Source organism: Cynocephalus volans, chromosome 7 (assembly GCF_027409185.1).
Source record: "Cynocephalus volans isolate mCynVol1 chromosome 7, mCynVol1.pri, whole genome shotgun sequence".
Taxonomy (NCBI): domain Eukaryota; kingdom Metazoa; phylum Chordata; class Mammalia; order Dermoptera; family Cynocephalidae; genus Cynocephalus; species Cynocephalus volans.
Window position 1 is genome coordinate 87,468,315 of NC_084466.1, and position 26,222 is coordinate 87,494,536.

The 26,222-nt window shown below is 35.3% G+C and overlaps 1 protein-coding gene across 2 annotated transcripts; it reads left to right on the plus strand.

The window, feature by feature from the left end:
- Nucleotides 1–70: 70 nt before the first annotated feature.
- On the plus strand, nucleotides 71–21,278 carry SKA3 (spindle and kinetochore associated complex subunit 3). 2 transcript variants are annotated; one of them, XM_063102923.1, is made up of 10 exons: nucleotides 71–186; nucleotides 3,768–3,829; nucleotides 3,931–4,096; nucleotides 5,961–6,372; nucleotides 12,523–12,608; nucleotides 15,386–15,433; nucleotides 16,379–16,464; nucleotides 18,113–18,316; nucleotides 19,705–19,820; nucleotides 20,111–21,278. In XM_063102923.1, coding segments are annotated over exons 1-10 (1,284 nt in total). In that variant the 5' UTR covers nucleotides 71–83; the 3' UTR covers nucleotides 20,112–21,278. The 2 variants fall into 2 exon arrangements, with proteins under 2 accessions (XP_062958993.1, XP_062958994.1); XM_063102924.1 differs by lacking the exon at nucleotides 15,386–15,433.
- The last annotated feature ends 4,944 nt before the right edge of the window (nucleotides 21,279–26,222 follow it).

Consider the following 26,222-nt stretch of genomic DNA (forward strand, 5'->3'; position numbering starts at 1 on the left):
CCGAGAGATTCAAACGTCTGGCGGGCGCGGCGCCCGGCGGTGACGTCTGCGGCGCCTGGAGTCCCGCTCAGCCGAGCTCGGCCATGGACCCGATCCGGAGCTTCTGCGGGAAGCTGCGGTCTCTGGCCAGCACGCTAGACCGCGAGACGGCCCGGCTGCAGCGGGCGCTGGACGGAGAGGACAGCGGTGAGTGAGGCGGCCGTGGGGCCCGCCGCCACCAGCACGGCCCAGGGCTTCGAAGTGCTTCGACAGAGATGTGCGGTGGGGGGTGCGCGTATCAAGCCGGGGCTGCCGGCGCCAGCTTTCTGTGACCTATTCTTAGGGCCTCTCAAGCGTGCCGTCCTGTCTGGTTTTTGTTCCGTGTGCAACCGCAGAGCTCTCCTGAGACAGTGAAAGTAGCACTGATACTGTGTCGCGAAGAGACAGCGGCACTTATGGATAAAAATCTAATTGACAGAGTGAGCTCATAATGCATACAGCATACATGACATGCTTCCAAGTTATGTATGTGCGTTTGTCAACAAAAATAACGTGTAAAATGATACAATTTCTTTTAAAATGCACTATTTAGTATCGTTCTTCACACTGTACATATGTAGTAGATAGTGACTTTTGTCTCACCCAAGTAAATGGTGCACAGTTGCAGTAAACGTCTGGATTCTTCCCTATAAACCATATTGCCAACACAAACACTAATAGTACTCAATGCTGCTGCTTTTCTAAATAAATAAAGCAAAATTCACCGCCATTCACCTTTGCATTAGAGACCTTAAAAAATTGTTGCAAAAGTAGTGCAGATTTTTAGGTTATTTCATAAGTGTCATAATTGTAATGCATCTTAAAATATTGTACCCTGCAGACAGACTCCTTTTACTTTAATTATACTATGAATAGTTCTCAAGCCGTTTGAAAAATGTTTATTTTCGTGACTATAAAAATAACATGTGCATCGTAGGAAATTTGAAATATGAAATAGAAAGAATATAGTAAATAGTCCCTATAACCCCACCGTCAGAAGACACCACTATTAATATTCTATTAGCTTTTCTAGCATTCTTATTTTAGGGCTTTTTTGTTTTATTTTATTTATGTAGTTGTAATAATAGACACAAAATTGCATTAACATTTTTGGAGTCTTGATATATATGGCAAATTGCTTTCAACAAACCTTGTGCTAATTTATCTTACCAACATATTACCTCTGCATAAACTCAGCATTTTCTTTTGGTTTTACAAGAAAAAGTTAGAATAATTCTTCAGTTCCTAGCCTATATGTATTATAGAAAATATACAATTGTGGTAGAGAAGATGATTACAATTTCACCATGTATGATCACAGTGATGAATCATTAAATCAGTTGACTTTTAAACGTCTTTATTAGAGCATGGTGTTATAACATCAAGGTCGAGGGTTTGGATCCCCCTACTGTCCAGCTGCCAAAAAACCCAAATCTTTGAGATATAATTCACATACTATAAAATTCACCATTTAAAGGATACAACTCAGTGGCTTTTAGTATATTCACAGAGATGTACAACCATCATAACAAAAAGTTTAGATTTTTATCACCCCTAAAAGAAACTTTAGGCTTTAGGCAACCACTAATCTACTTTCTGTCTCTATAGATTTGCCTGTTCTGGACATTTCATATAAATGGAATTACACAGTATGTAGTCTTTTGTGACTGACTCATTTCACTTGGCGTGTTTCAGTGTTCATCCACGTTACAGCATGTATCAGTACTTCATTCCATTTTATTGCTGAGTAACATTCCACATTTTCTTTATTGCTTCACCAGGTGATGGACATTTGTGTTGTTTGTGCTTTTTGTCTATTATGAATAATGCTGCTGTAAACATTCATGTGCAAGTTTTTGTTAGAACATGTTTTCAGTTCTGTGAGTATGTATACCTAGATGTGGAATTGCCGGGTCATATGGTGTCTCTGTTTAACTTTTTGAGGAACTGCCAAGTTGTTTTCCAAAGTGGCTGTACCGTTTTACATTTGCACCAGCAATTAATTGCAATTCGTTCACATGAAGGGCTGCAGTTTCTGCACATCTTCACCAACATTTGTTATCATCTGCCTTTTTTCTTACGGTTATTTTCGTGGGTATGAAATGGAATGCCATTGTGGTTTTGATTTGCATTTCCGTTATGAAAATTGGTCAACTTTTAACAGGTGGAAGGAGGAGGAGATCTTCAAAGGAGGTGTGTGTTAGAAAAGAGAACACTATAATAATCATAATCCTCTTAAAAACGACTTTCACATCATGTATATGACCAACTGATTAATGACAATAACGATAGTGCAGTGAGTAAAGTATGTCTTTTCAGTAAGTAGTGCCAGGTCAGTTGGACATCCAGATGGAAAAAAGAATGGACCTTGATCCTCATGTCATGCCCTATACAAAAATCCATATAGTTGTAGCTCTAAATGTAAAACGTAAAACCATAGAGCTTTTAGAAAAAAATATAAAAGAAACATGTTAGGAACCCAAACGTGCCTCTCATAAAGGAAAAAATCGATAAGTAGGACTACATTAAAATTAAGAAAATATGTTTATGACAAGACAATGAAAGGGCAAACTATAGAGTAGAAGAACATATTGCTATATGAGGGGTCTTCAAAAAATTCATGGAAAGATTTGTATTTTAATTCTTTTTTTCTATGAACTTTTTCTCTGCAACATATAGAGTACCCACAAATTAATAAGGAAAAGGCAGACAATGCAATAGAAAAATGCAAGTCTTCAATTGATACTTCAAAAGAAATTATCTTCAGATGTTAATTAAGCATTTGAAAAGACTTCAACTTCTTTAGTTATCAAGGAAATGCAAATTAAATCCCAACTGAGTACAGTTGCATACCCACCAGGATACCTAAAAAGAAAAAGAGAAAAATACCAAGTGTTTGCAAAGATGTGGAATGAAAGGAACTTTGACTCACTGGCAGTGGGAGTGTAAATTGTAAAAAACACATTGGAAAACTGTTTGGCAATATCTGCTAAAGTTGAACATTTGCATAATTTATAATCCAGTCTTTCTAGGTCTGTAGCATACGGAAATGTGAATATATTGGCACCAAAGACATGTACTAGGAAGTTCAAAGCAAGAGTATTCATAGTCCCAAACTAGAAACAATCCAAAGCCCATCAACAATAGAATAGATAAATAAATTTGGCATCATACAGTGGAATATTATACAGCAGTGAGCATGGATGAATTAGATTATGGATGAACATGGAGGGATGTTACAAGGAATGGTGAATGAAAGAAGCCAGTCACAAAAGAGTACATATTGTATGCGTCCATTTAATAAAGTTCATAAACAGATAAATCTACTTTATGGTTTTGGAAAGCAGGGTAGTGTTTACCCTTGAGGGAAAGGGAGGGACTACAAGAGAACTTCTAGAGTTCTAGTAATGCTCACTCCTACCCTCTTCCCTCCCTCCCTGTTTCTTGATTTGAGGGCTGGTTATGCAGGTATGTTATGTTCACTTTGTAAAGTTCATCAGGCTATATACTTATAATTTGTGTACTTCTCTGTATGTGTGTTAAGTTCAATAAAAATTTTAAAAAACAGCCTTAACACTTTTCTTAGCAATTGACATGATATACATTATAATTGACAGAATATAAGTTATAAATAAATATCTTCAAGGATCTTATAATTCTATGAAGCTATACTAAATTTTCTATTCTTTTTCTTCCTCCTTTTTCTTATATTTATTGGACTTTTTTTTCTTTCAATATTCATATTGAAGACTTTGAAGATCATCCAATGAGAATTTTACATGACCTTCATTCAGAAGTCCAGACTCTAAAGGTATCACTCCTATAATATTATCATTTTTTGTGATAATTTAAAAAATCTAAATAGAGTGAGTTAGAAGATAAATTATAATATACTTTCTTTCCTCATAAAAGGATGATGTTTATATTCTTCTTGATAAAGTAAAATTGGAAAATCAGGAAAGCATTGGTTTCATAAAGGCAACAAAAGTACTGATGAAAAAAAATTCAGTGGATATCATGAAAATGAGAGAGTTTTTCCAGAAGTATGGATATAATCCACGTGCCAAGAAAAATTCAGGTTTGAATAACTTTCATTTTATAGCATTTGATATAGTATTAAAGAAAGAATGCAGCATGATTAACTAACACAACTGTAGGCTTGGCTATGGTTGTTAATTCTGGCTCTGCCATTATGTGACTGTCACTCGACAAACATCTATTCAGCACTCACTGTGTGCTGGATGCAGTGCTGATTAGTGGTGCAATGTAAAGACAGTTCTTGTTCTCCTTTCCGAAATGCCAGATGAGAACTAACACGATGCTAGATGAGAGAATTCTTTGAGCTATTTAAATGAAAAAATACAAGATAAATCTACATCACTAAGGATAGATGGTTTGTAGTCAGCTCTGCCAATAAATAGCTGAGAGACCTTAAGGCATGCTGTTTCATTTTTCTTGTTCTCAGTTTCCTCTTCTGTAGAATGAGAGATTTTGGCTATATAAGTTGATAAAATTATTTTTTAGTCCTAAAATTTTAATGAAGGGTAGTATAGCACAGCAGTTTAGAAGTTAGAGCCAAACTGCCTGAGCTCAAATATCTGTTCCACCACTTTCTAGCTGTATTATCTTTGGCAGTTTCTTAACTTTTTGCCTCAGTTTCTCATCTGTAAAGTGGGGATGTTTAACATCTACCTCATGAAGTTGTATGAGGATTAAATGAGATAAAATTTGCTTAGAACAGTGCTTGGCATGTCAATCGCCCTGTGTTAACTACTGTTGTTGTGCCCGTAACTGTGAGTGACTAATTTCAGTATACTTCAGTGTCTTCATTTCTATTATGAAAATGGTCTTTGTGCATAAGTAGAACATTAAGAAAATTCAACACATGTATCAAGGATGTGTGTGGAGGGTATATTTAACAGTTCACACAGTGTAATAGAAAGAATCCAGTTGCCTTTGCATCTGGTAGTTTAGCTCAGTTGGTTAAGAGTGCAGTGTTATATAATACCAAGGTCAAGGATTCAGATCCTCGTACTAGTCAGCCACACACACAAAAAAGAATTCAGTTGCCTTCAGTGTGAAAAAGCCATGGATTTGAAAATTGGCTCCACCAGTTACTATGTGTGTGACCTTGGGTAATTTCTCTAAATTGCTTTATTCCTCACTTGTGAAATGGGGATAATAATATTGCCCAATGTAGTAGCGATAATGGTGATGATTTTATTTTATTATTCTCACCAGTGACAGCCCTGTGATAAATACAACAGTAGGTTTTTTGGTAACTTTTGTAGCATTCCTCAGATTAACAGAAAGCACAATGCCAAAACAGAACTTAGTGAATCAGAAGCTCTTCTAAGGGCCAAAAGCCATGAAATGAAAGTTAATGTGTGAGGAACTACCTATCTTTCAGATGCTCTTCTATTATTTTTCTCAACTAGGCTTTTGATACAGGTATTCCAGACTGACTTAGGATAAAAATTTACCTTTGAATAATAGTCTTTTTAAAATTAGGCATCTGAAAATTGAAAACCTAAAATAATATTATTATACTTTGTTTTAATGTAGAACACAGTTGATTTCATGCTGTAGTTAATGTCATAAAATGATAAGATAGTTGCCCAAAATTTTAAGAAAGACTGGTAAATCACATTAACTGAGGAAGTAAAGAAATTGGATTTTTATTTGTGGGTACCGATTTTTCATCTTTTAACACTTTAGTTTGTTTTCCTTCTCCAACGTATCATCAAAATGGGATATGAGCGGACAAGAGGTACATGTCAGAAATTTACTGAAGGGACAATTAAAATAAAATTTTTAGAGAATCAGGACTTTTGCTGGTTTGGGAAATTTCAGGTGGAGCTGTTTTATGTTGTTTTAGTGCACATGAGATTTTCTATTTTGATGTTTGACTAGAATATCACATCTTTGATTTTTCCTCCTAGTGTGTGAGCAAGAAGTCAATGACTCTACCCCAGAGTTGGCTAAGTGTGAAAAATTTCAAAAGCCTGATGTGAAGGATGATCTGTCTGATCCTCCTGTTCCAAGCAGTTCTGTTTCTCAGAAGTCTCTATGTAGTCCACAACTTTCAGATTTTGGACTTGAGCAATATATGATATCGCAAGTTCTACCAAACCCTACACAGGCAGTAAACAATCATAAGCAAGAACCCAAAATTGTAACTCCACCTACCAAACAATCACTAGTTAAAGTACTAAAAACTCCAAAATGTGCACTAAAGATGGATGATTTTGAGTGTGTAACTCCTAAATTAGAACACTTTGGTATCTCTGAATGCACTGTGTGTTTAAATGAAGATTACACAATGGGACTTAAAAATGTGAAGAATAAGAAAAGGTAAGCAGCTTTCTTAAAAGGTACATTTCATCTAACTTTCTAAATCTTTTGCATTTATTGATTTTTTTCCTAGTAGGAATATGATGTTTTAGAAAATATCTTTCCTTTAAAAAGTTTTTCAACCTCCCTGAATCATCAATTCCATCAGTAAAGTGTGAACTATTGGTTTCCTCAGATGAGAGGCTATAGAAGGAATGATAACAGCCTGAAAAAGTGATATTTGTAGGACTAGAGAAGAGAGGATAAAATTAAAGGAGTAAAATTAGGAAGAATTTGTGACTAATTGAATATGGAGACTTGGGAAGACAGGAAGATGTAGGATATAACCCAGATTTTTGCTTTGTTGCCTGAGATGATGATAGAGAAAACAACTAAGGTCAGAATACCTGCAGCTTGGGGGAAGGTGATATGTTTACATGTTGATTTTGAGGGTCTTGTAGACATTTTTATTGCCTCATAAGCTTAGGTATTTTAATATGTTTGAAATTCACTGATGAATTCAGTGCCAGACTAAAGAGATTTGGGAGTGATTAGCATGGAAAAGGTCATTAAAACCATGAGTTACAGTGAAAATGCCACTTATGAAAGTAGCCAAGCAACATCTAAAGATAAATGTGTATCTTTAAGAACTGTTATTATTATTAAAGAAGGAAAATAAATATTCAAAGAGTCAGAAAACAACCTTAAAAGTCTGGGGGAAAGAGGATGGAAGAAACACTAAAGATAAAACAAAATGTCAATGCAAACGATTTTTAGAACTGATAAATCTAGGAACTGGTTCTTACTTAAACATAAATGCAAATGACAAAATTAGGAGCTAAGGGCTATGTTTTGGTTTTTTAGCCATAAGAACATACCATAAGGTGTAGTATTGAGAAATTTGAAATTGTCAGATAAATGAAAGTTTTTAAAAAGAATAAAAAACAATCAAAATTGACTTGAAGTGGGTCCAAATCCCTGTATCAGCCAGCCGTAAACAAACAAACAAAAAGACCAACAAAATTGACTTGAAGTAGAAAACTGTTAATAATCAGGGAAGAATACTGAAACAGTTGTCAGAGAACTAGCTCCAAAAAGCCTCTGCGTACAAATAGTTTTCTGGATGAATTCTTTAATAACTTCAGACACCATATAAGTTCCACCTAATAAGGAAAAGTCCTTTTATTTGTAAGAGAGAGACATATGTTCTAGTGCAGGTGCCAGCATCTAGCCTGGGGAGCTTCAGATTCACAAAACCTCTCTGTGTTACATTTTCTCACTATTAATATGGGTGTAACCATACCTATCCTGCTTACCACACAGAGTCAGTGAGGTATAATGGACTAAAAATTATAAGCTGTTTTACAAGTGAGGATTATAAAAATAATGATATGAAAGAAATAGTATAATAAAAAGAACTATCACTCTCAGGGGCCTACAAACTACAGCCACAGGCCAAATCCAGCCTGCTGCCTATTTTTTGTAAATAAAGTTTTATTAGGACACAGCCTCAAAAAGTTTTTATTCTAAAACTAGAATGACAGAAAACTCTTCAGTTTAATTAATGAGGTTGATATAATCTTGATACAAACACTGACAAAGTCCATAAAAGGAAACTATGGCCCAATCTCATTTATAAATATAGGTGTAAAAATCCTAATTAAAATACTCAAAATGGAATCCAAAAATGTAGGGGACAACTTGCAAGTAAAGCTTATGAAACTATGCAAGGATAGATTAATATTTGAGAACTCATAAAATACGTTACTTCTATGATTTAATAAGGAAAAAGTAGGATAATCTCAATGGATGCCAATGAAGAATTTGATAAAATTTGTTACCTGTTCTTCATTTAAAATGCTCGGTCAAACTCTAAGTAGAGGGATACTTCTTAACATGATAAACGAAACGAATATCTAACTTAATAGTGAAGCTTTCTGTTGCCATTATTATTTAACATCATTCTTGATGCTCTGGCCAATGTAATGATGTAGGAAATAGAAATAAGAAGTATTTCTGTGTTGTATTTCTAGGCCAAGCTTTGTACCTAGTCAGCTCAAGAAAATCACATGAAAAACTTCTAGAAATAAAATTCACGAAAGAGGGCCTGAGGCATAGAGCCAGGGACCAGACGCCCCTCCCACAACCAGGCACACTGCCAGCACCTCAGGGCTTGCCTGGGGACCTGAGTCATAGAGTCATGGACCAGATCCCCCTCCCACAACCAGGCACACCGCCAGTGCCTCAGGGCCCGACTAGGTATCTGAGGTATGGAGTGGGGACCGGACCCCCTCCCACAACCAAGCACACCGCCAGCGTCTTGGGGCCCGACCGGGGTCCTGAGGCATCGAGCCGGGGACCAGACCCCCCCCCTCCCACAACCAGGCACACCACCAGTACCAAGGAACATGCCAAAAACATCAACTCCATGTGGGTGGCCCACCACAGCTACCACAATAACCATGGCTGCCATGAAAGCAGTTATACACCACAATCACCATGCAGATGGTCCGCCAGCCACTGGAGTGCATTGACACAAAGAGAGTCACCAGCAGAAACCAAAGAAAAGAACAGGATGTCTCTCTCCAGAAAGCTCATTCCAGAGTGACAGAAGCAGCATCTGCCCTACGATAATATTGGGGGACCTGAACACACCTCTCAGCATTGGACAGATCATCCAGGCAACAAATCAACAGAGTAACCATTACTTTTTCAGAAGGAGGGAAGAAATCTTGGGTTATCAGAGGTGGGAGTGGGGGGAGGTAGAAGGGGATAGGAAGAGATTGGATAAGGGGCATAAAAAATAAGTACAATTTGTAACAATATATATACTAGTAATATTGATTTGATCAACATATGTCAACATTGAACCCCCAAAATATGTATAATCAGTTATGATTCAATAAAAAAATTTTTAAAAACTCATGAAAGAGGCTGATATAAGATATATGTTATATACTTATATAACATAACTAAAAATAATATGCTTCCTATTTTTCATTAATAACTAGTTGGCAAATTTAGTGTAAAAAATCCACTCGGATTTGCAAGAAAAAAGTAAAATACCCATGCCAGTCACGTAGGTGAAAGCCCTATATGGTGAAACCCATAAAACATTTCCAAGTAATGTAGGGGAAAGTAGGATGAAGAAAGGCATCATATTCCTGAATAGAATGTTATTATTAAGATGTTTAATCATATCAGATTAGCTTATTGGTGTCATACCATTACAAAGCTTCCTGTACCTGTTTATTTAAGGTGCAGAAAGGGATTTTTTTTTTTTTTTTAAAGACCGGTACAGGGATCTTAACCCTTGACTTGGTGTTATCAGCACCACGCTCACCCAAGTGAGCCACGGGCCAGCCCCTGAAAGGGATATTTGACAAAATGCTTCTAAAATTTATTTGGAAGAATTAAAAAGCTAAAAAAGTTATGAAAAACAACAGTAATGACTGACTTGATCCATATATTAAAATATGTAAAGCTACAGTAAGTCAAACATTATAAAACTGGTACAGAATAGCATAGAAAGAGACTAATATACTGAAGTTTATTTTTGAAGTTAAGATTATTCAGTAAATTATGCTGAGACAATTGGTTAACTTGGAAAAAGATCAAGTAATCTTTACCTCATGTCAAAATAAAGTATAGATAGATCAAAAAGATAAATATTTTTAAAAATATATAAAAAGTAGAAGACAATATAAATTGTCCATTTGAACAATGATAGGAAGTACACTGGAGCTATCAATATATTTGTTTGTAATTGCAAGAAACCTGTAAATTAATTTGACATGATTAGATTTCTTAACAATAATCAGTTATTCCATTCAGGAATACAAGGGTACTTCAAAAAGCTCATGGAAAAATAGAATTAAGAGATAATACGAATCTTGCCATGAACTTTTTGAAGGACCTTCCTATAGAATGGAACAGGAAGTATATAAAGGATAAAAAAGAAACCAGGAAAATACTTGCAACAAATATGACAGTGCCATACTGTTACAGCAAAAGTTTTGTCCATTAAAATAGTGCAAGGTTATATTTAACTGTTTTAAGAGTACAATGAAATGTGTAGGTTCATATACTGTTGTTGGGAGTGTTTCATGAAAAGTGTTGGTTTTTAAATGTTTAAAACCTTTTACCTATTTCATTTCTAGGAAAACTAGACAAACATTTTGGCAGAGTAGTGTTTATTATAGCCTTATTTATAATAGGAGAAAATTGGAAATAACCAAAATATCTAACAGTTCTCTAGAACTAGTTAAAGTATGGCATGACATCAAAGCCAGAAATCATAGTAAAGAATATTGATAGATTTGATTACATACAAAATTTTAACCACTATATTATAAAATATTTGAAACAATGACAAAGCAGGAAAGGTTTTTATAACATGATAAAACAAATTGCATATATGACTATATTCTACGTATATGTAATGTATTTTTAAAATCCATATACATCAATTAGTGAAAGACAAACACCCCAATTTTTGAAATGAACAATAGACATGAATTAACAAAAGAAGGAACAAAAATGACCAGTAAGCATATGAGCACGTTTAACCTCACAAGTAATCAAAGAAATTCAAATTAAAAATGAGATGTCATTTTCCACCTATCCAGATGCATGTGTTTTATTTCCAAGTTTTAAGTAAGCTTGTTAAGAGAGATAATATAATAGTAAACATTTTTAGCCCCTTCCTGGCCTCAGTCCTCTGTCCCACTGGGGCTTGTTTACAAAATCTCCTCCAAGCCTGTCCCAGCTGCCCTGTGCTCCAGTTTTCTATCTTTTGAAAACACTAAGAATAATGTCCCTGCATCCATTTTTTACTAGAGTCAATCACCTGTCATGCCTGAAACGGGGATTGGACCCAGATTGTCCTTAGCCCCAATAATCACGAAGTGCATGTCTGTAAGAATGGGAGCCAGTGGGTGAAGAAAGCTCACGAACCCAAGGAGCTTCTGAAAGTTCAATGTATCAAAACTGGAAACTTATAAGTGAAAATCAATTCTGAACCATCTTAAAGTATTCAGGGATACTTCTCTTTATAACTAAGGGTACATTCTAAGAACTGCATTGTTAGGTGGTTTTCTCTTGTGAAAGTGTATCATGAAAGGGAACGGGAATGAATTTTCTTGTCTACACTGGCCACTAGTTTCATGAGCGTGGGCCCTCTGATTGTGTTACTAGGTCTCTCTGTGCTTCACTTTCCTCATCCATTCAATGGGGATTAGAATAATACCACCCCACAGAGTTATGAAAATTAAATTACAGATAGGGATTGTGTCTGGCACTCAGTAAGTGTTAACTATTAATTTGATAAGGAGATGAGTGGGAACCACTTAAAAATGTAAGAATTCTAAAGTAGATAACTACCCCCTTCACTTGAGGTCAGACATAATGTGTCAAATGCTTTGCTTTCTGTCTTAACGGTCTGAGCTACCTTTGGGAGGGTCACCCCATGGGTAAGCTAGGTACTCCCTCTTAACATATTTTGCACTAGGTTTGTTCACACCAGCATCACCACAAACAGGTGAGCAATGTGTTGCACTATGACTTTATGGCTATGACGTCACTAGGCAATAGGAATTTTTCGCTCTATTATAATATTATGGGAACACCTTCATATATGCTGTCCATTGTTGCCCAGAACATCGCAGGACTGTATAGTCCAAACATCTGTGTAATTGGCTAGGGCTTAATAAGATGACAGGATCAATCTTTTTAGTTGAAAAAAATGACAAGCTCTTAATCTGTATTGCATACTGGTTGTAAAATCCCACTTTATGATTTTGAAGCCATGACCTAGACAGTTCCTTGAGCTATATAGTTCATATATTTGAACTGATGAATTGAATTTATGGCTTTTCATTAAGTCAGAGGTTCTTAACCCACTTCTTTAACTCAAGACTATCAATGGAAAAATGGTTCTTAACCTCTTGAGCCATGGATATGTAATATATATGTACATATATGTGTGTGCGTGTGTGTGTGTGTATATATATATATATATTTTTTTAAAGAATTTGTTGCATGGAACTTCTATTCCATAAAACAGAACTGAACGTTTGTTCAGACTTGATGATATATATAGTAAGACGAAATTTTTTCCCAGAGATTATTAACTCTTTTTTAACCTTATAATTTTCCTATGAATCACATCAGTGAGGAGCTGGTAGAAACAGAGCCCAAGGTCAATCATAATTTTTTTGCCACTCCTGGCCCCATAATGCAGCAATTGAAAAAAAGTGGTAAGTGTAAAAATGAAGTTACTTCTTAGTTATACTCTTTTCTGACTATCTTTGTACAAAAAATGGTTCTGTCACCTTAGACATTCTAATAGTTGTCTGCATCTTTTAAATTTGTGTCATTGAATTATATTAAACACCATTCCATTCAGGTTCAGCATGATTTTGTCCAAGAGAAAGATAAAATTTTCTGGTATGTTTTTAATACTCTTCTGATTATGTTCAGTATTTGTCAGCTTGTTTGTTTCTGACATTTTAACTTAAAACATATATTTATTCACTAATCTTTTGATGTAGAGCCATAGTACTTTTTTCTTTTCATTTAGCTTAAATGTATTGATTATAGTTTTACATTATCTTTCTTGTATAAATCACACCCAGAATACATTAGCTACCATTTCAAGTTTCGTTTTTCAAAAATAGTTTTTAAAGTTTTTTTTTTAATTTTAAGAGAAACTTTTCATTCAGTGTTTTAATATTTATCACAGCAAACATGAAAACACTGGTTTTCAAGAAAATAAAAAATCCTAGAGTTGTATGATTTCTTGAATAATTTTTGTAATTGTCTGGTCAATGCTAAGTTTATTGGCAGATTTTTAAAAATGACTTGTCTTTATCAGGTCTTTCCAAAGTTTTGGACATCTTCAGAAAAATTCTTTTTGTACTAATTTCACTGACATATAATTAAATTATGTTACTAAGTTTACAAGTATTGCTGGCATAAACAGGTTTAAAAGAATATAACTAACTCATAGTAAGCTCAGCTTATAAGAAAGAGCATGATTATATTAAAGAGTGGCTCTTTTTATTAAAAAAGAAATTGGACCGTCACCTCACACCATTCTCAACAATCAATTCCCGGTAGGTCATAAACTGTTTAGAAAATGACAAACAATATTATCTGTATAACTTCTGAAGTGGGATGAATTTTTTAAAAATAGGTTTCTTACTAAATCCTTCAGTATGTCATAGGCAATGTATTTTATGGAAAGAATGGAAAGCTTACATTAGTAATTTGGTTAAGTGGAGGTTTGTTAAGAGTCTCTATTTTATTTTAGTTTGACTCTGTTTTTATCCCACAAAAATGCCACTCTTGCCATTTTCATAGTCTAACTTATTAAAATTTAGTACTTTGTTTATAATTTTCTGTGTTTTCATTGTTTCTCATATCCCACTCATTCCTTCTGGGTGTAGTTTTCTTCTTGTTAAAGTACATCCTTTAGTAGTTCTTTCAAAGATGTTATTTCTTGTCTGTGTGAAGTAATCTCTACTTTTGTATGTCTGAATACATTTTTTTTTCCCCACTTACTCTTGAATGATAATTTAGCTGGCTGTAGACCACTAGATTGACAGCTGTTTTTCTTCAGTATTTTACAGAAATAGTTCCATTGCTGATGAGCAGAGTGCTATTGATCTGATTAGCTTTCCTTTGTAGATAATCTGTCTTTTCTTTCTGATACTCTATAAGATTTTTATCTTTATATTTGATATCCTCTATAATTTATGCACATGTATATTGTTTTTATTATGTTTAGAATTTGGTATGTTTTTTTAAAACCAAAACTCATGTTTTCAATTCTGGAACATAATCTGACATTATCTCTTTTATAATATTATCTTTCCCCTAGTTTCTCAGTTCTTTCCTTCTAAAATTCCTGTATGATATATTTTAGCAGGTATCATTCTTTCTCTTTGGTTTCTTAACTTCCCTTTAATATTTTCCTTCCCTTTCTCTATGCTGCTTTGCACTTTAATTAGCTCTTTCTTCCAATTTACTATTTCTCTCTTATTACACTGAGTCTAAATTAGTATTTTAATCTATTGATTGAATTTTTACTCTAGTAACTACATTTTCTGTTTTAAAACAGCTTTTTCTTTCAAATGTGTGGGGAAAGTGGAAACCTGGAAGAACTGTAAGGTTTAAGAACCCTTTTTGTTCCTTCCATAATGCTATTCTCTTGCCTTATGATTTCTATGCCTTCATTTTATCTCTGGAAGACTCTTTAAGGTGTTGATTCTTTTGTTTATTGGGCTGATTCTCTCTCGGTGGTTTGTTTCCTCTTATGCTTTTAACTTTTAACTGTGAACTCATCTTCAAATGAAGTTGTTTTCAGTGGAGTTCTGTGTGCTCTAGATTGTCAGAAATACATGTCGAGCTATTTCAGGCTTGTCCCAGCCAAAGCCCCAAGAGTCTTGGCAATTGCAGGCAAGTTTTTAAATGAACTGTTTGACTCAGGAGACCTGCGCTGGACACGTAGGGTGAACTCAGAACCCACAGCTCTACACTGAATGGACTTGATATTCAGATTTTTACATATTTTTCAAAAGACTTTCCACCTTTAGCCTAGCTTGCTTTCATCTTGCTCCCCTGGAGCCAGTGCCAGTGGGCAGATATTTTCTAATCCCTGGTTCATACACCTTACAGCTCTTCCAGCTCTCAACCATATGCATCATGCTGTTTCCATTAACTCCTACATTCAGAGCCTGGACCTTAACTCTTCTCAGTGCTTGTCTTAAAATCCCAGGTGTTTAGGTGTATACTTGGAAATGTCAGATTAAATGTTAACATCTTGCTATCGTTGCTTCAGATCTTTAATAAAAGAAATAACATACATGAAACTAAATCCCAAACTACACTCCATTATTCTCTTTCTCTTCCCTTCCAAAAGTAATGATTTTTCTAAAGCATAGTTGTGTTTTATAATTTTACAAGAGTGGCATCCAATTCATTGTGACATCCAATTCATATTCTTTTGCTGCTTTTTTTTTTCACTCAACAGTATGTTTTTGTATTTATCCATATAAATCTACTTCATCTTTTTTACTTGGTAAGTAGTATTTTCCTGTATAAATAAACCAAATTTTATGTATTTGCTTATTAAGAGGTAGTTAATTTTTTTTTTATTGTTATTATTCCAGGCAGTGCTCTAATGAAATTGTCCCCTGTGCACATGTGTGTTTCTCAAATCTAGGAGTAGAATTTCTAGAGAAAAGAGCATGCACGTCTTTACTTGTTCTAGAAGATGCTGAACTGCCACCTAGGAGTGGCTGGCCTGCTTTACATTCTCACCAGCAAGGTTTAGGTTCCTGCTTCTCCATCTTTTCCAGCATTTGATGACTTTTAGACTTAAAACATTTTGCCAGTCAGATTATTTTTCTAATGTATTTACCTTTTCTCTTTGATGTTTAAGATTGCTTTAATGCTACTGTATGTTGTAGACAGCAAATTTCTATATATGTACGGGTCTCTTTTGTTCCAATAGACAATTTTTTCCATCCATGGTTAATATTACACTGTTTTTAATTACTATAATGTTAGACTAGGCCCTGATATCTTGGAGGACAGGTGACCTCTCGTAATCCTCATCCTCCTTTTTCTTCATCAGAACTTTGATAATTTTCTCTGTAAAAGACAGTTGTTTATTCATATCTTGTCTTCTTTGTTGGTACTGTAAAAAATATCTTTTTTCAAATTATATTTTTAATAGTTTGTTGCTCTTATAGCCACAAAATTTCAGAATTATTCATGATTGTGTGTTGCTCTTATGCCTTGCAACCTTGGTTAACTCTTATTATTGCTAAAGATAATTACATATGTGAATATGACAGTTTTGTTTTTTCCTGTCCAGTCAGGCACACAATGTAGTTATAAATTTTTAAGTTATTAAAAATAAAGTACACATATTACTTTGACAAAGCTTATAATTTAAAAGGTGAAATCTTTATTTTACCTTTTTTTCAAATCTTTCTCTTTCGGCCCATGTGTCTTCTAGATGCCGAGAATATGAATTCCCCCTTGGCACCTACATTCTGCACTCCTGGTTTGAAAATTCCTTCTACAAAGAACAGCACTGCTTTGGTAACTTTCATTAAAATTGAAAGCTCTATTCTTTCTCCTAATGACTCACACACACTACTACTTCCAGATTCAATCTTTTTAAAAAACTTAGTCTAATGCAGCTTTTAGGGATGTATTTACATTTCTGGAGAGTGTTACATTATGTACTACATTATGTAATGCATTTCTGGAGGGTAATTTAGCAGCATGGATGAAGAGCTTTAAAATTTTTTCATACCCTTAGCCAGTGTCTCAGAATTTGTTCTAAGGCAAACTGGGACAAAGATTTATAACAAGGAAGTTATAGAAGGAACAGCATTATTTGCAAGAGCAGCACATGGGAAACAATGTAAAAATCAAATGATAGAGAAGCAAAATGCAGTAAGGCATATCCATAAAGTCTGGTGTTAGGTAGCTATCATATGTTTTGAAAAACAGATGAGGACATATAAAAAGAATGTTTTCAAGAAATATTTAATCATATGAAAAGTGACATGTATGTGTATACATTTCAAGGAAGAATAGATAGAAACACACCAAAATGTGGTTCTCTCTTGGGTGATTTTTATTTTGATTTTCCCCCAAATTTTCCAGTGAACAAATTTACTATAATCAAAATCTTTAAAGTCTGTATGACACTTAAGACACCAATACTGTATTGGGGTATCCGATAGAATTTCCTATAATGATGGAAATGCTCTATAATCTGCATTTTTCAATATGGTACCCACTGATCACATGTAGTTATTGAGCACTTAAAATATGACTAATGCATCTGAGGGACTAATTTTTAATTTTTAAAAATTTTTATTTAATTTAGGGCCGACCCAGTGGCGCACTCGGGAGAGTGCAGCGCTGGGAGCGCAGCAGTGCTCCCGCCGCAGGTTCGGATCCTATATAAGGATGGCCGGTGCACTCACTGGCTGAGCGAGGTGCGGCCGGTCACAAAAAGACAAAAAAAAAAAAAAAAAAAAAAATTATTTAATTTAAATTAATTTAAAATTAAATTTAAATAGCCCCATGTGGCTTGTGGCTACTGTATTGGACAGTGCAGCTGCAGACAAAAACAGTGCTGTGTTATCAATTGAAGTATCAGGTTATCTGCCTACTGGTACTTGCCATTTATATTAATCTACTCTTTATGTTTCTGTTCATGTAGATGGCACCCTACTGATATGACAGACCTAGCCTTTATTAATGCTGACCCTAGGGAGATGGAGTGACTTACCCAATTGGTCAATTTAGCATGCATATATTGCATGGTGAGCTTGCCCCAGATCCTCTTTTTTCCTCTTGGGAGTGGCCCTGCCTGCTGAGGGCAAGTAGAAACACTGCTCATCCATGTTATGATGTTATGACTCATTCAGCCCAGTTTAGTGTCCTCTGAGAAGGGGTAGGTGAGGCCATCTAAAGCTGGGGGTCTGTCAACAAGTCTATTTAGGTCTCATATTAAGTTCTAACTTAGCCTTTATTAGTAATGAAAATGGTATTTTGTCCTCTGTATGCCATTTCTTTGTTTTTCTCAATTTTGTTTACCACTCAGTCAGGGAAGCGGTGGGGTCATACTGGGACTACAAAGAGATTCCAACAGAACTAAGAATTGCTAACAATTTTTATTTACTACATTATGTTATACTACCATAATTTAATGATTATTTTTATTCAATAGGTATCCACAAATTACCCATTATCAAAAAGAAACAGTGCATCAGATGATTTGGAAGTTAAAGATTGCACTTCATTAGTTTTAAATTCAGATGAGTGCTTTGAGAATTTTGCAGAGCCTTCTTCTCCTACAATTTCTTCTTATGAGAATCTGCTCAGAACGCCTCCACCTCCAGAAGTAACTACAATTCCAGAAGATATTCTCCAGGTTATTTTTACAGGCTATTTTATTTTTTTCTGATATTCTTTTCAAAATTAGATATTTATATTAAGACCTGAAACTGCATATAAACTATATGTTTAATCATCAGGCTAATAAAGGGCTACTTTGGGTATTGAGAAAATTTAAAGTCTAGGCTGTTAGGCCCTTCTAAGACCACCTGGCTAAGGCTCTTCTGAGCTGAGCACAAGCTAGTGACTTTGTCATGTTTTTAGTGATATTACCCTCATGGGACATTTTCTCTTCGCCTTTAACTTCATGTTCTGAAATGTATTCTTACAATATTTTCTAATACTTGTTAACTGCAGTTGCCATGTTGACCACTGTTCCATTGGAAGTGTTGCTGACAAAGTCAGAAATGTCATTTACCCTACAATTCTCCAGAGCAGGGTATCATGAATAACTTATATCAGTGTTTCTTGAACTTGAGACTTCTCGGACCTCAGCTGAGAAACAGTGATTTACGTACATTAGAATATCTGTCTTTAGTATAAAATCATTATACAAAGTCTAACCTCTAAGTCTACTATTGATTTATAACAGCTGCCAACTCTACTAAATAATCAGTCTGATTCTTTGACACTGCCCCTCCTTTATAGAAGTTATGGTGTTTGGCTATTATTGCTTAGGCACATGGAATCCTTCATAACCACTCTAGAATCTTCCTGGCTTATGGAGAACCATGAGAAGGATAAACCACTGGGGAAAAATACCCAAATGTCATTAGAACTCATCCTAAGATATCAATCATCCTAAGATATCGATATAAAGTACTTGTTATCCTTTCTCTGTCTTTTCTGCTTTCCCAAGAGATACACTGAATTGGGTGAGGAAGGAGCATCTTCTGTCTTTATGGAAGTCGTATAGAGTTTCTACTTTCCCGTGGTTGCTTCTTCTCTCCTTATTTCTGTGTGAAAGAAAGGACACCTTGTATTTAATACATCATCTCCTTATGCATGAAAAAAACATTGCTGATAGTATTTATTGCTGATTGATTCTCTTTTTATGATCTTTATAATTGATGATCTTACATTTGAGCACTCATTGCAGATCTTTCCTATGTATATTTTCCCTAACATCTTTGTAAAGGCTTAATTTGCTCTTTGTGGTATATTGCTACTTGTTTCCATTAAGCTCAAAGTGCATTTTAGAAGGCTTTATAAATCAAACCTTCCCATCCAAGTTAAATTTCTAATATCACCATTTTTTCATTGCTGTTGAATGTCTGTATGCACTGCTACAAAAAAATTCTTAGTGTTTTAAATGACCCTTATCTTCAAATTTTCCATAGCTTCTCTTGAACATTTTATAACACCTTCCAAATTGATATTGTTGTTCATATGACTTGATAAAAAGGAATTTACTTTTTGTTTTAGATTTTATCAAAATACAACTCAAACTTAGTTCCAGTAGCTGTTGAAGCAGTGCCACCCAGTAAAGTGTTCCTTAAATATGGACAGGATATCCAAGATGTTGGCAACAAAGAAAACTGGTTAGTATGTTATCATTCTAAAGAAAATACATATGTTATTTGAGGACATTTTTAAAAATTACCATTTAAATAGTAAAAATTTTGTTTTTAATTGACAGTTGCCAGCTTAGGTTAATACCCTATCTATCTTTTGATACCAAACTGTGATTCCAAGCTTGATGATATCAATGGGAATTGATTCTCAACTATTTTATAAATGTAAACTATATAGCCACAGTGTTGTGTCACCTGTTTTGTTGATGGCTTTTAATTATATTTAATTGATATTTTTTACTTGTATCTCTTTGCAGAAATTCTAGTGGATCTGTCCATTATAGAAACTGAGGAGAATGAGATGAAAGCAGAGCTGGACTTACTGTGTTATTCACATGTTCCCCTCCCTCTTTCCTCCTTTTTAAAACTGACCCATTTTAAAGAGGAGCATGGACAGTGATGTCATAATATGCTGTTTATGAAGTTTTGATTTGGTTTAACCTGTCTTGTTGATACGTGCTTCAGTCATTCTATTTTTAAAGATTATTCCTGTTTCATTGATATTACTCTGCTTAATCTAACAGAATAGTTTAAGTATTATCAGAAAGTGAGAAAAACAAATTAAAAAATTTAAATGCTACTGTTTGCTACTCAGATAAGTCCTCCCCTGATCTCATGGCCAGGTGGTTATTGCTGTCCACTAGTTCTGCCTTTCTCTTGTCTCTTCTCATGACTGTCCCAGAGTCCTTTACACCTTTTATTTCATCAATGCTTTTTGTTTTGTTTCATTTAAGTGAGTTTTTTTGTTTTTGTTTTTTCATCAATGCTCTTTTAAGATTCCGTCACTTTTTGCAAATGACAGAAACACAGCTTAAACTAATTCTGGAAAAGGGGAATTTACAGCCCTACGTCACTGCACTGTGACCACTGGAGGAAGAGGGAGGTATCAGTTTGAATCAGGGACTCATGGCTTTCAAGCTGTGCTTTTCTTCTGTTTTCTCCCAGCTTTTCACTGTGTTGGTTTTTTTCACATCGGCACCTTCTACCACATGGCTGCTGACCTCTCAAGCTCTGCTCTTCAGCTGGGCCACCCAGCAGAGCCCAAGCCTCACTCTCTGGAAGGTTCTGATGGCTCATACTGGGCCAGGGGACCCCCTGTGGACTGTCAGCTGGGGCCACAGGAGCCTCTAGAGCTACCTGGTAGCGTCAGACTGCCCTGTCCATTGAGTCCAAGACCCTTCTGATTTAGGTCTATTGGAAAGTAATTATCTAATTAAGTTCATGATAGTATTGTTGGAGAACTTTTCAAATTACAGCCACTGGGAAAATAAGAACCTAGCATACTGTGGAAATCAGTTAAAAATGTGAGAAGAAATGACTGACAAGTATCATGACAAGGTGCTTCAAAGGCTTCGCTTTGGGAAATTTAATGCAGTAAAATTACTCTCTTTTATGACTGTGTTTTGAAAGTCAAATGGAAGACCTATCACACTGTGCTCTATTAATTTTATCAGAAAATTGTCACCAAAACAAAACCTGATTTATTCCTTTTTCTAAGAATTATTGTGTAGTTTTAAGTATAATTTTTGTTAAATATAGTGTAAAATAAATTATTTCCAAGATATTTAGTTTTATTTTTCAAGGTAAAGCTCTAGTCAAGCTTATATTTGCTGATGACTCTGAAATTTATATCAACCTTTCTTGCACTATTTCCCATATGTGTATGTAAATCCATGGAAGTGGATGAGACTGCTTAAGGAGAGAGGGAGAGCATTCATTCAAAGTGTGCTAGAGACTGCAGAGGATGGGAAGAGACAGAGTAGCAAAAGAGACTGAGAAGAAGCCAGTGAAGTAGAAGGAAAATACTTCAAGGAGTGTGATGATCCTGTCAATATTGCTGAGGATCTAACGAGGCTAAGAATTGACCACTGGATGCTGCTGCTGACAACACTGATTAATTTTAGTGGAGTGCTAGTGACAGAAGTCCAGGGTGGACTGAGGAGAGGTGACGAGGTGAGGACAATGGCTTTAGACAGCTCTTTATTTCAGAAGGGAGGAGAGAAATGGCGCAGACACTAGAGGGGGACATGAAGCAAAAAGAGGATTCTTGAAGGTAGGCACTAAGATTTAAGCATTTCTGAGTGCATGCAAGGGCGCCCCACTTGTTTTGTGATGGCCCCTAAAATTCACTTGGTTCAAAGTTTATCTTTGCCAGACCCTTACTGCCTTCCTCCTGTGATTCTTTTTTTTTTCTTTATTATTTTTTTATTTTTATATTTTAAATTTTATTTTGTCGATATACAATGTGGTTGATTATTGTGGCCCATTACCGAAACCTCCGTCCCTCCTCCCTCTCCCCCCTCCCACCCAACAATGTCCTTTCTGTATGCTTGTCGTGTCAACTTCAAGGAATTATAATTGTTGTGTCTTCTCCCCCCCGGATGTGTGTGTGTGTGTGTGTGTGTGTGTGTGTGTGTGTGTGTGTGTGTGTGTGTGTGTGTGTGTGTGTGTGTGTGTGTGTGTGTGTGTGTGTGTGTGTGTGTGTGTGTGTGTGTGTGTGTGTGTGTATTTATTTTTATCACCCACCAATAAGTGAGAACATGTGGTATTCTCTTTCTGAGCCTGACTTGTTTCACTTAATATAATTCTCTCAAAGTCCATCCTTGTTGTTGCAAATGGCAGTATTTCATTCTTTTTTATAGCTGAGTAGTATTCCATTGTGTAGATGTACCACATTTTCCATATCCACTCATCCGATGATGGACATTTGGGCTGGTTCCAACTCTTGGCTATTGTAAAGAGTGCTGCAATGAACATTGGGGAACAGGTATACCTTCGACTTGATGATTTCCATTCCATGTGCAGTGGGATAGCTGGGTCATGGTACATCTATCTGCAATTGTTTGAGGAAACTCCATACCGTTTTCCATAGAGGCTGCACCATTTTGCAGTCCCACCAACAATGTATGAGAGTTCCTTTTTCTCCGCAACCTCACCAGCATTTACGTTCAGAGTCTTTTGGATTTTAGCCATCCTAACTGGGGTGAGATGGTATCTCAGTGTAGTTTTGATTTGCATTTGCTGGATGCTGAGTGATGTTGAGCATTTTTTCATATGTCTGTTGGCCATTTGTATATTTTCCTTAGAGAAATGCCTACTTAGCTCTTTTGCCCATTTTTTAATTGGGTTGCTTGTTTTTTTCTTGTTATTTGAGTTCCTTGTATATTCTGGATATTAATCCTTTGTCAGATGTATATTTTGCAAATATTTTCTCCCACTCTGTTGGTTGTCTTTTAACTCTGTTAATTGTTTCTTTTGCTGTGCAGAAGCTTTTTAGTTTGATATAATCCCATTTGTTTATTTTTCCTTTGGTTGCCCGTGCTTTGGGGGTCGTATTCATGAACTCTGTGTCCATTCCTATTACCTGAAGTGTCTCTCCTATGTTTTCTTTAAGAAGTTTTATTGTTTTGGGGTGTATATTTAATTCTTTAATCCATTTTGAGTTGACTTTAGTGTATGGTGAAAGGTATGGGTCGAGTTTCATTCTCCTGCATATTGATATCCAGTTCTCCCAGCACCATTTGCTAAAGAGGCAGACTCTTCCTCACTGTATAGGCTTGGTGCCTTTGTTAATGTTCAGATGGCTGTAGGCATGTGGGTTGATTTCCGGATTCTCTTATTTTATTCCATTGATCAGTGTGTCTGTTTTTATGCCAGTACCATGCTGTTTTGGTTATTGTAGCTTTGTAGTATAGCTTAAAGTCAGGTAGTGTTATGCCTCCAGCTTTATTTTTTTTGCTCAGCATTGCTTTGGCTATGCGTGGTCTTTTATTATTCCATATAAATGTCTGGTTAGTTCTTTCCATTTCTGAGAAAAATGTCATTAGAATTTTGATGGGGATTGCATTGAATTTGTATATCACTTTGGGTAGTATGGACATTTTCACTATGTTGATTCTTCCAATCAAAGAGCATGGGATATCTTTCCATCTTGTATCCTCTCTAATTTCTCTCAGCAGTGGTTTGTAGTTCTCATTATAGAGATTTTTCACCTCCTTGGTTAACTCAATTCCTAAGTATTTATTTTTTTGGTGGCTATTGTAAATGGGCAAGTTTTCTTGATTTCTCTTTCTTCGTGTTCACTATTGGAGAATAGAAATGCTACTAATTTTTGTGTGTTGATTTTGTATCCTGCTACTTTGCTGAAATCATTTATCATCACCGAGTTTTTCTGTAGAGTCTTTAAGCTGTTCGATATATAGAATCATGTCATATGCAAACAGGGAGTTTGACTTCATCTTTTCCAATCTTTATTTCCTCCTCTTCTCTGATTGCTCTGGCTAGTACTTCCAACACTATGTTGAATAGAAGTGGTGAGAGTGGGCATCCTTGTCCAGTTCCTGTTCTTAAAGGAAAAGCTTTCAGCTTTTCCCCATTCAGGATGATATTGGCAGTGTGTTTATCATATATGGCTTTAATTATGTTGAGATACTTTCCATCTATACCTAACTTATAGAGGGTCTTTGTCATGAATGAATTTTGAATTTTATCAAATGCTTTTTCAGCATCTATAGAGATGATCATATGGTCCTTGTGTTTGATTTTATTAATATGGTGTATCACATTTATTGATTTGCGCATGTTGATCCAACCTTGCATCCCTGGGATGAATCCCACTTGATCGTGGTGAATAATTTTATGTATGTGTTGCTGTATTCTGTTTGTTAGTATTTTAGTGAGGATTTTTGCATCTATATTCATCAAGGATATAGGCCTGTAGTTTTCTTTTTTGGTTATATCTTTACCTGGTGTTGGTATCAGGATGATGTTTGCTTCATAATGAGTCTGGGAGATTTGCATCTGTTTCAGTCTTTTGGAATAGTTTGTAAAGAATCAGTGTCAATTCCTCTTTGAATGTTTGGTAAAATTCTGCTGTGAATCCATCTGGTCCTGGGCTTTTCTTTGTTGGGAGCCTTCTGATAACAGCTTCAATCTCCTTTATTGTTATTGGTATGGTCAGATTTTCTGTGTCTTCTTGGCTCAGTTTTGGGAGCTTGTGTGTGTCCAGAAAATTATCCATTTCCTCCAGATTTTCAAATTTGTTGGCGTATAGTTGTTTATAGTAGTCTCGAATGATTCCTTGTATTTCAGATGAATCAGTTGTAATATCACCTTTTTCATTTCTAATTTTTGTTATTTGAATCTTCTCTTATTTTTTTTTTTTTTTTGTTAGCCATGCTAATGGTTTGTCAATTTTATTTATCTTTTGAAAATACCAACTTTTTTGATTCATTGATCTTTTGTATTGTTTTTTGGGTTTCAATTTCATTAAGTTCTGCTCTGATCTTAATGATTTCTTTCTGTCTGCTAACTTTAGGTTTGGATTTTCTTGTTTTTCTAGTTCTTTAAGGTGAAGTGTTAGGTTGTTCACTTGCTATCTTCCCATTCTTCTGAGGTGAGCACTTAATGCAATAAATTTCCCCTTTAGTACTGCTTTTGCAGTATCCCACAGGTTTTGCTATGATGTATCATTATTTTCATTAGTTTCAATAAATTTTTTGATTTCCTGTTTGATTTCTTCTTGGACCCATATGTCATTAAGTAGAATGCAGTTTAATTTCCTTGTGCTTGTATAGTTTCCAGAAATTCGTTTGTTATTGATTTCTAATTTTAATCCATTGTGGTTTGAGAAAATACATGGGATAATTCCAATTTTTTTGAATTTGTTGAGACTTGATTTGTGACCTAATATGTGGTCTATCATGGAGAATGATCCATGTGCCGATGAGAAGAATGAATATTCTGAGGTTGTTGGATGGAATGTTCTGTAGATATCTGCCAAGTCTAATTGTTCTAGAGTATTGTTTAGATCTTGTGTTTGTTTCTCTGCTGATTCTTTGCCTAGATGATCTGTCCAATATTGACAGTGGGGTGTTCAGGTCTCCTGCTATTATGGTATTAGTATCTATTTCCTTCTTTAGTTCTAATAGAGTTTGTTTTATAAATCTGGCTGCTCCTACATTGGGTGCATATATATTTATGATTGTTATGTCTTCTTGATGGATCAATCCTTTTATCATTAAGTAGTGTCCCTCATTGTCTCTTTTTATGATTTTTAGTTTACAGTTTATTTTATCAGATATAAGAATAGCTACTCCAGCTCGTTTTTTTCTGTTTGCATGGTAAATCTTTTTCCATCCTTTCACTCTTAGTCTATGTGAGTCTTTATCGGGGAGGTGGGTCTCTTGAAGGCAGCATATAGTTGGGTCCTCCTTTTTAATCCAGTCAGCCATTCTGTGTCTTTTGATTGGGGAATTTAAGCCTTTTACATTAAGAGTTGTTATTGAAAACTCTTGATTTATTACTAGCATTATATTGATTATTGTTTGGTTGTCTTAGGTGTCTTTTGTTCCTTGCTTTCTGATTTAC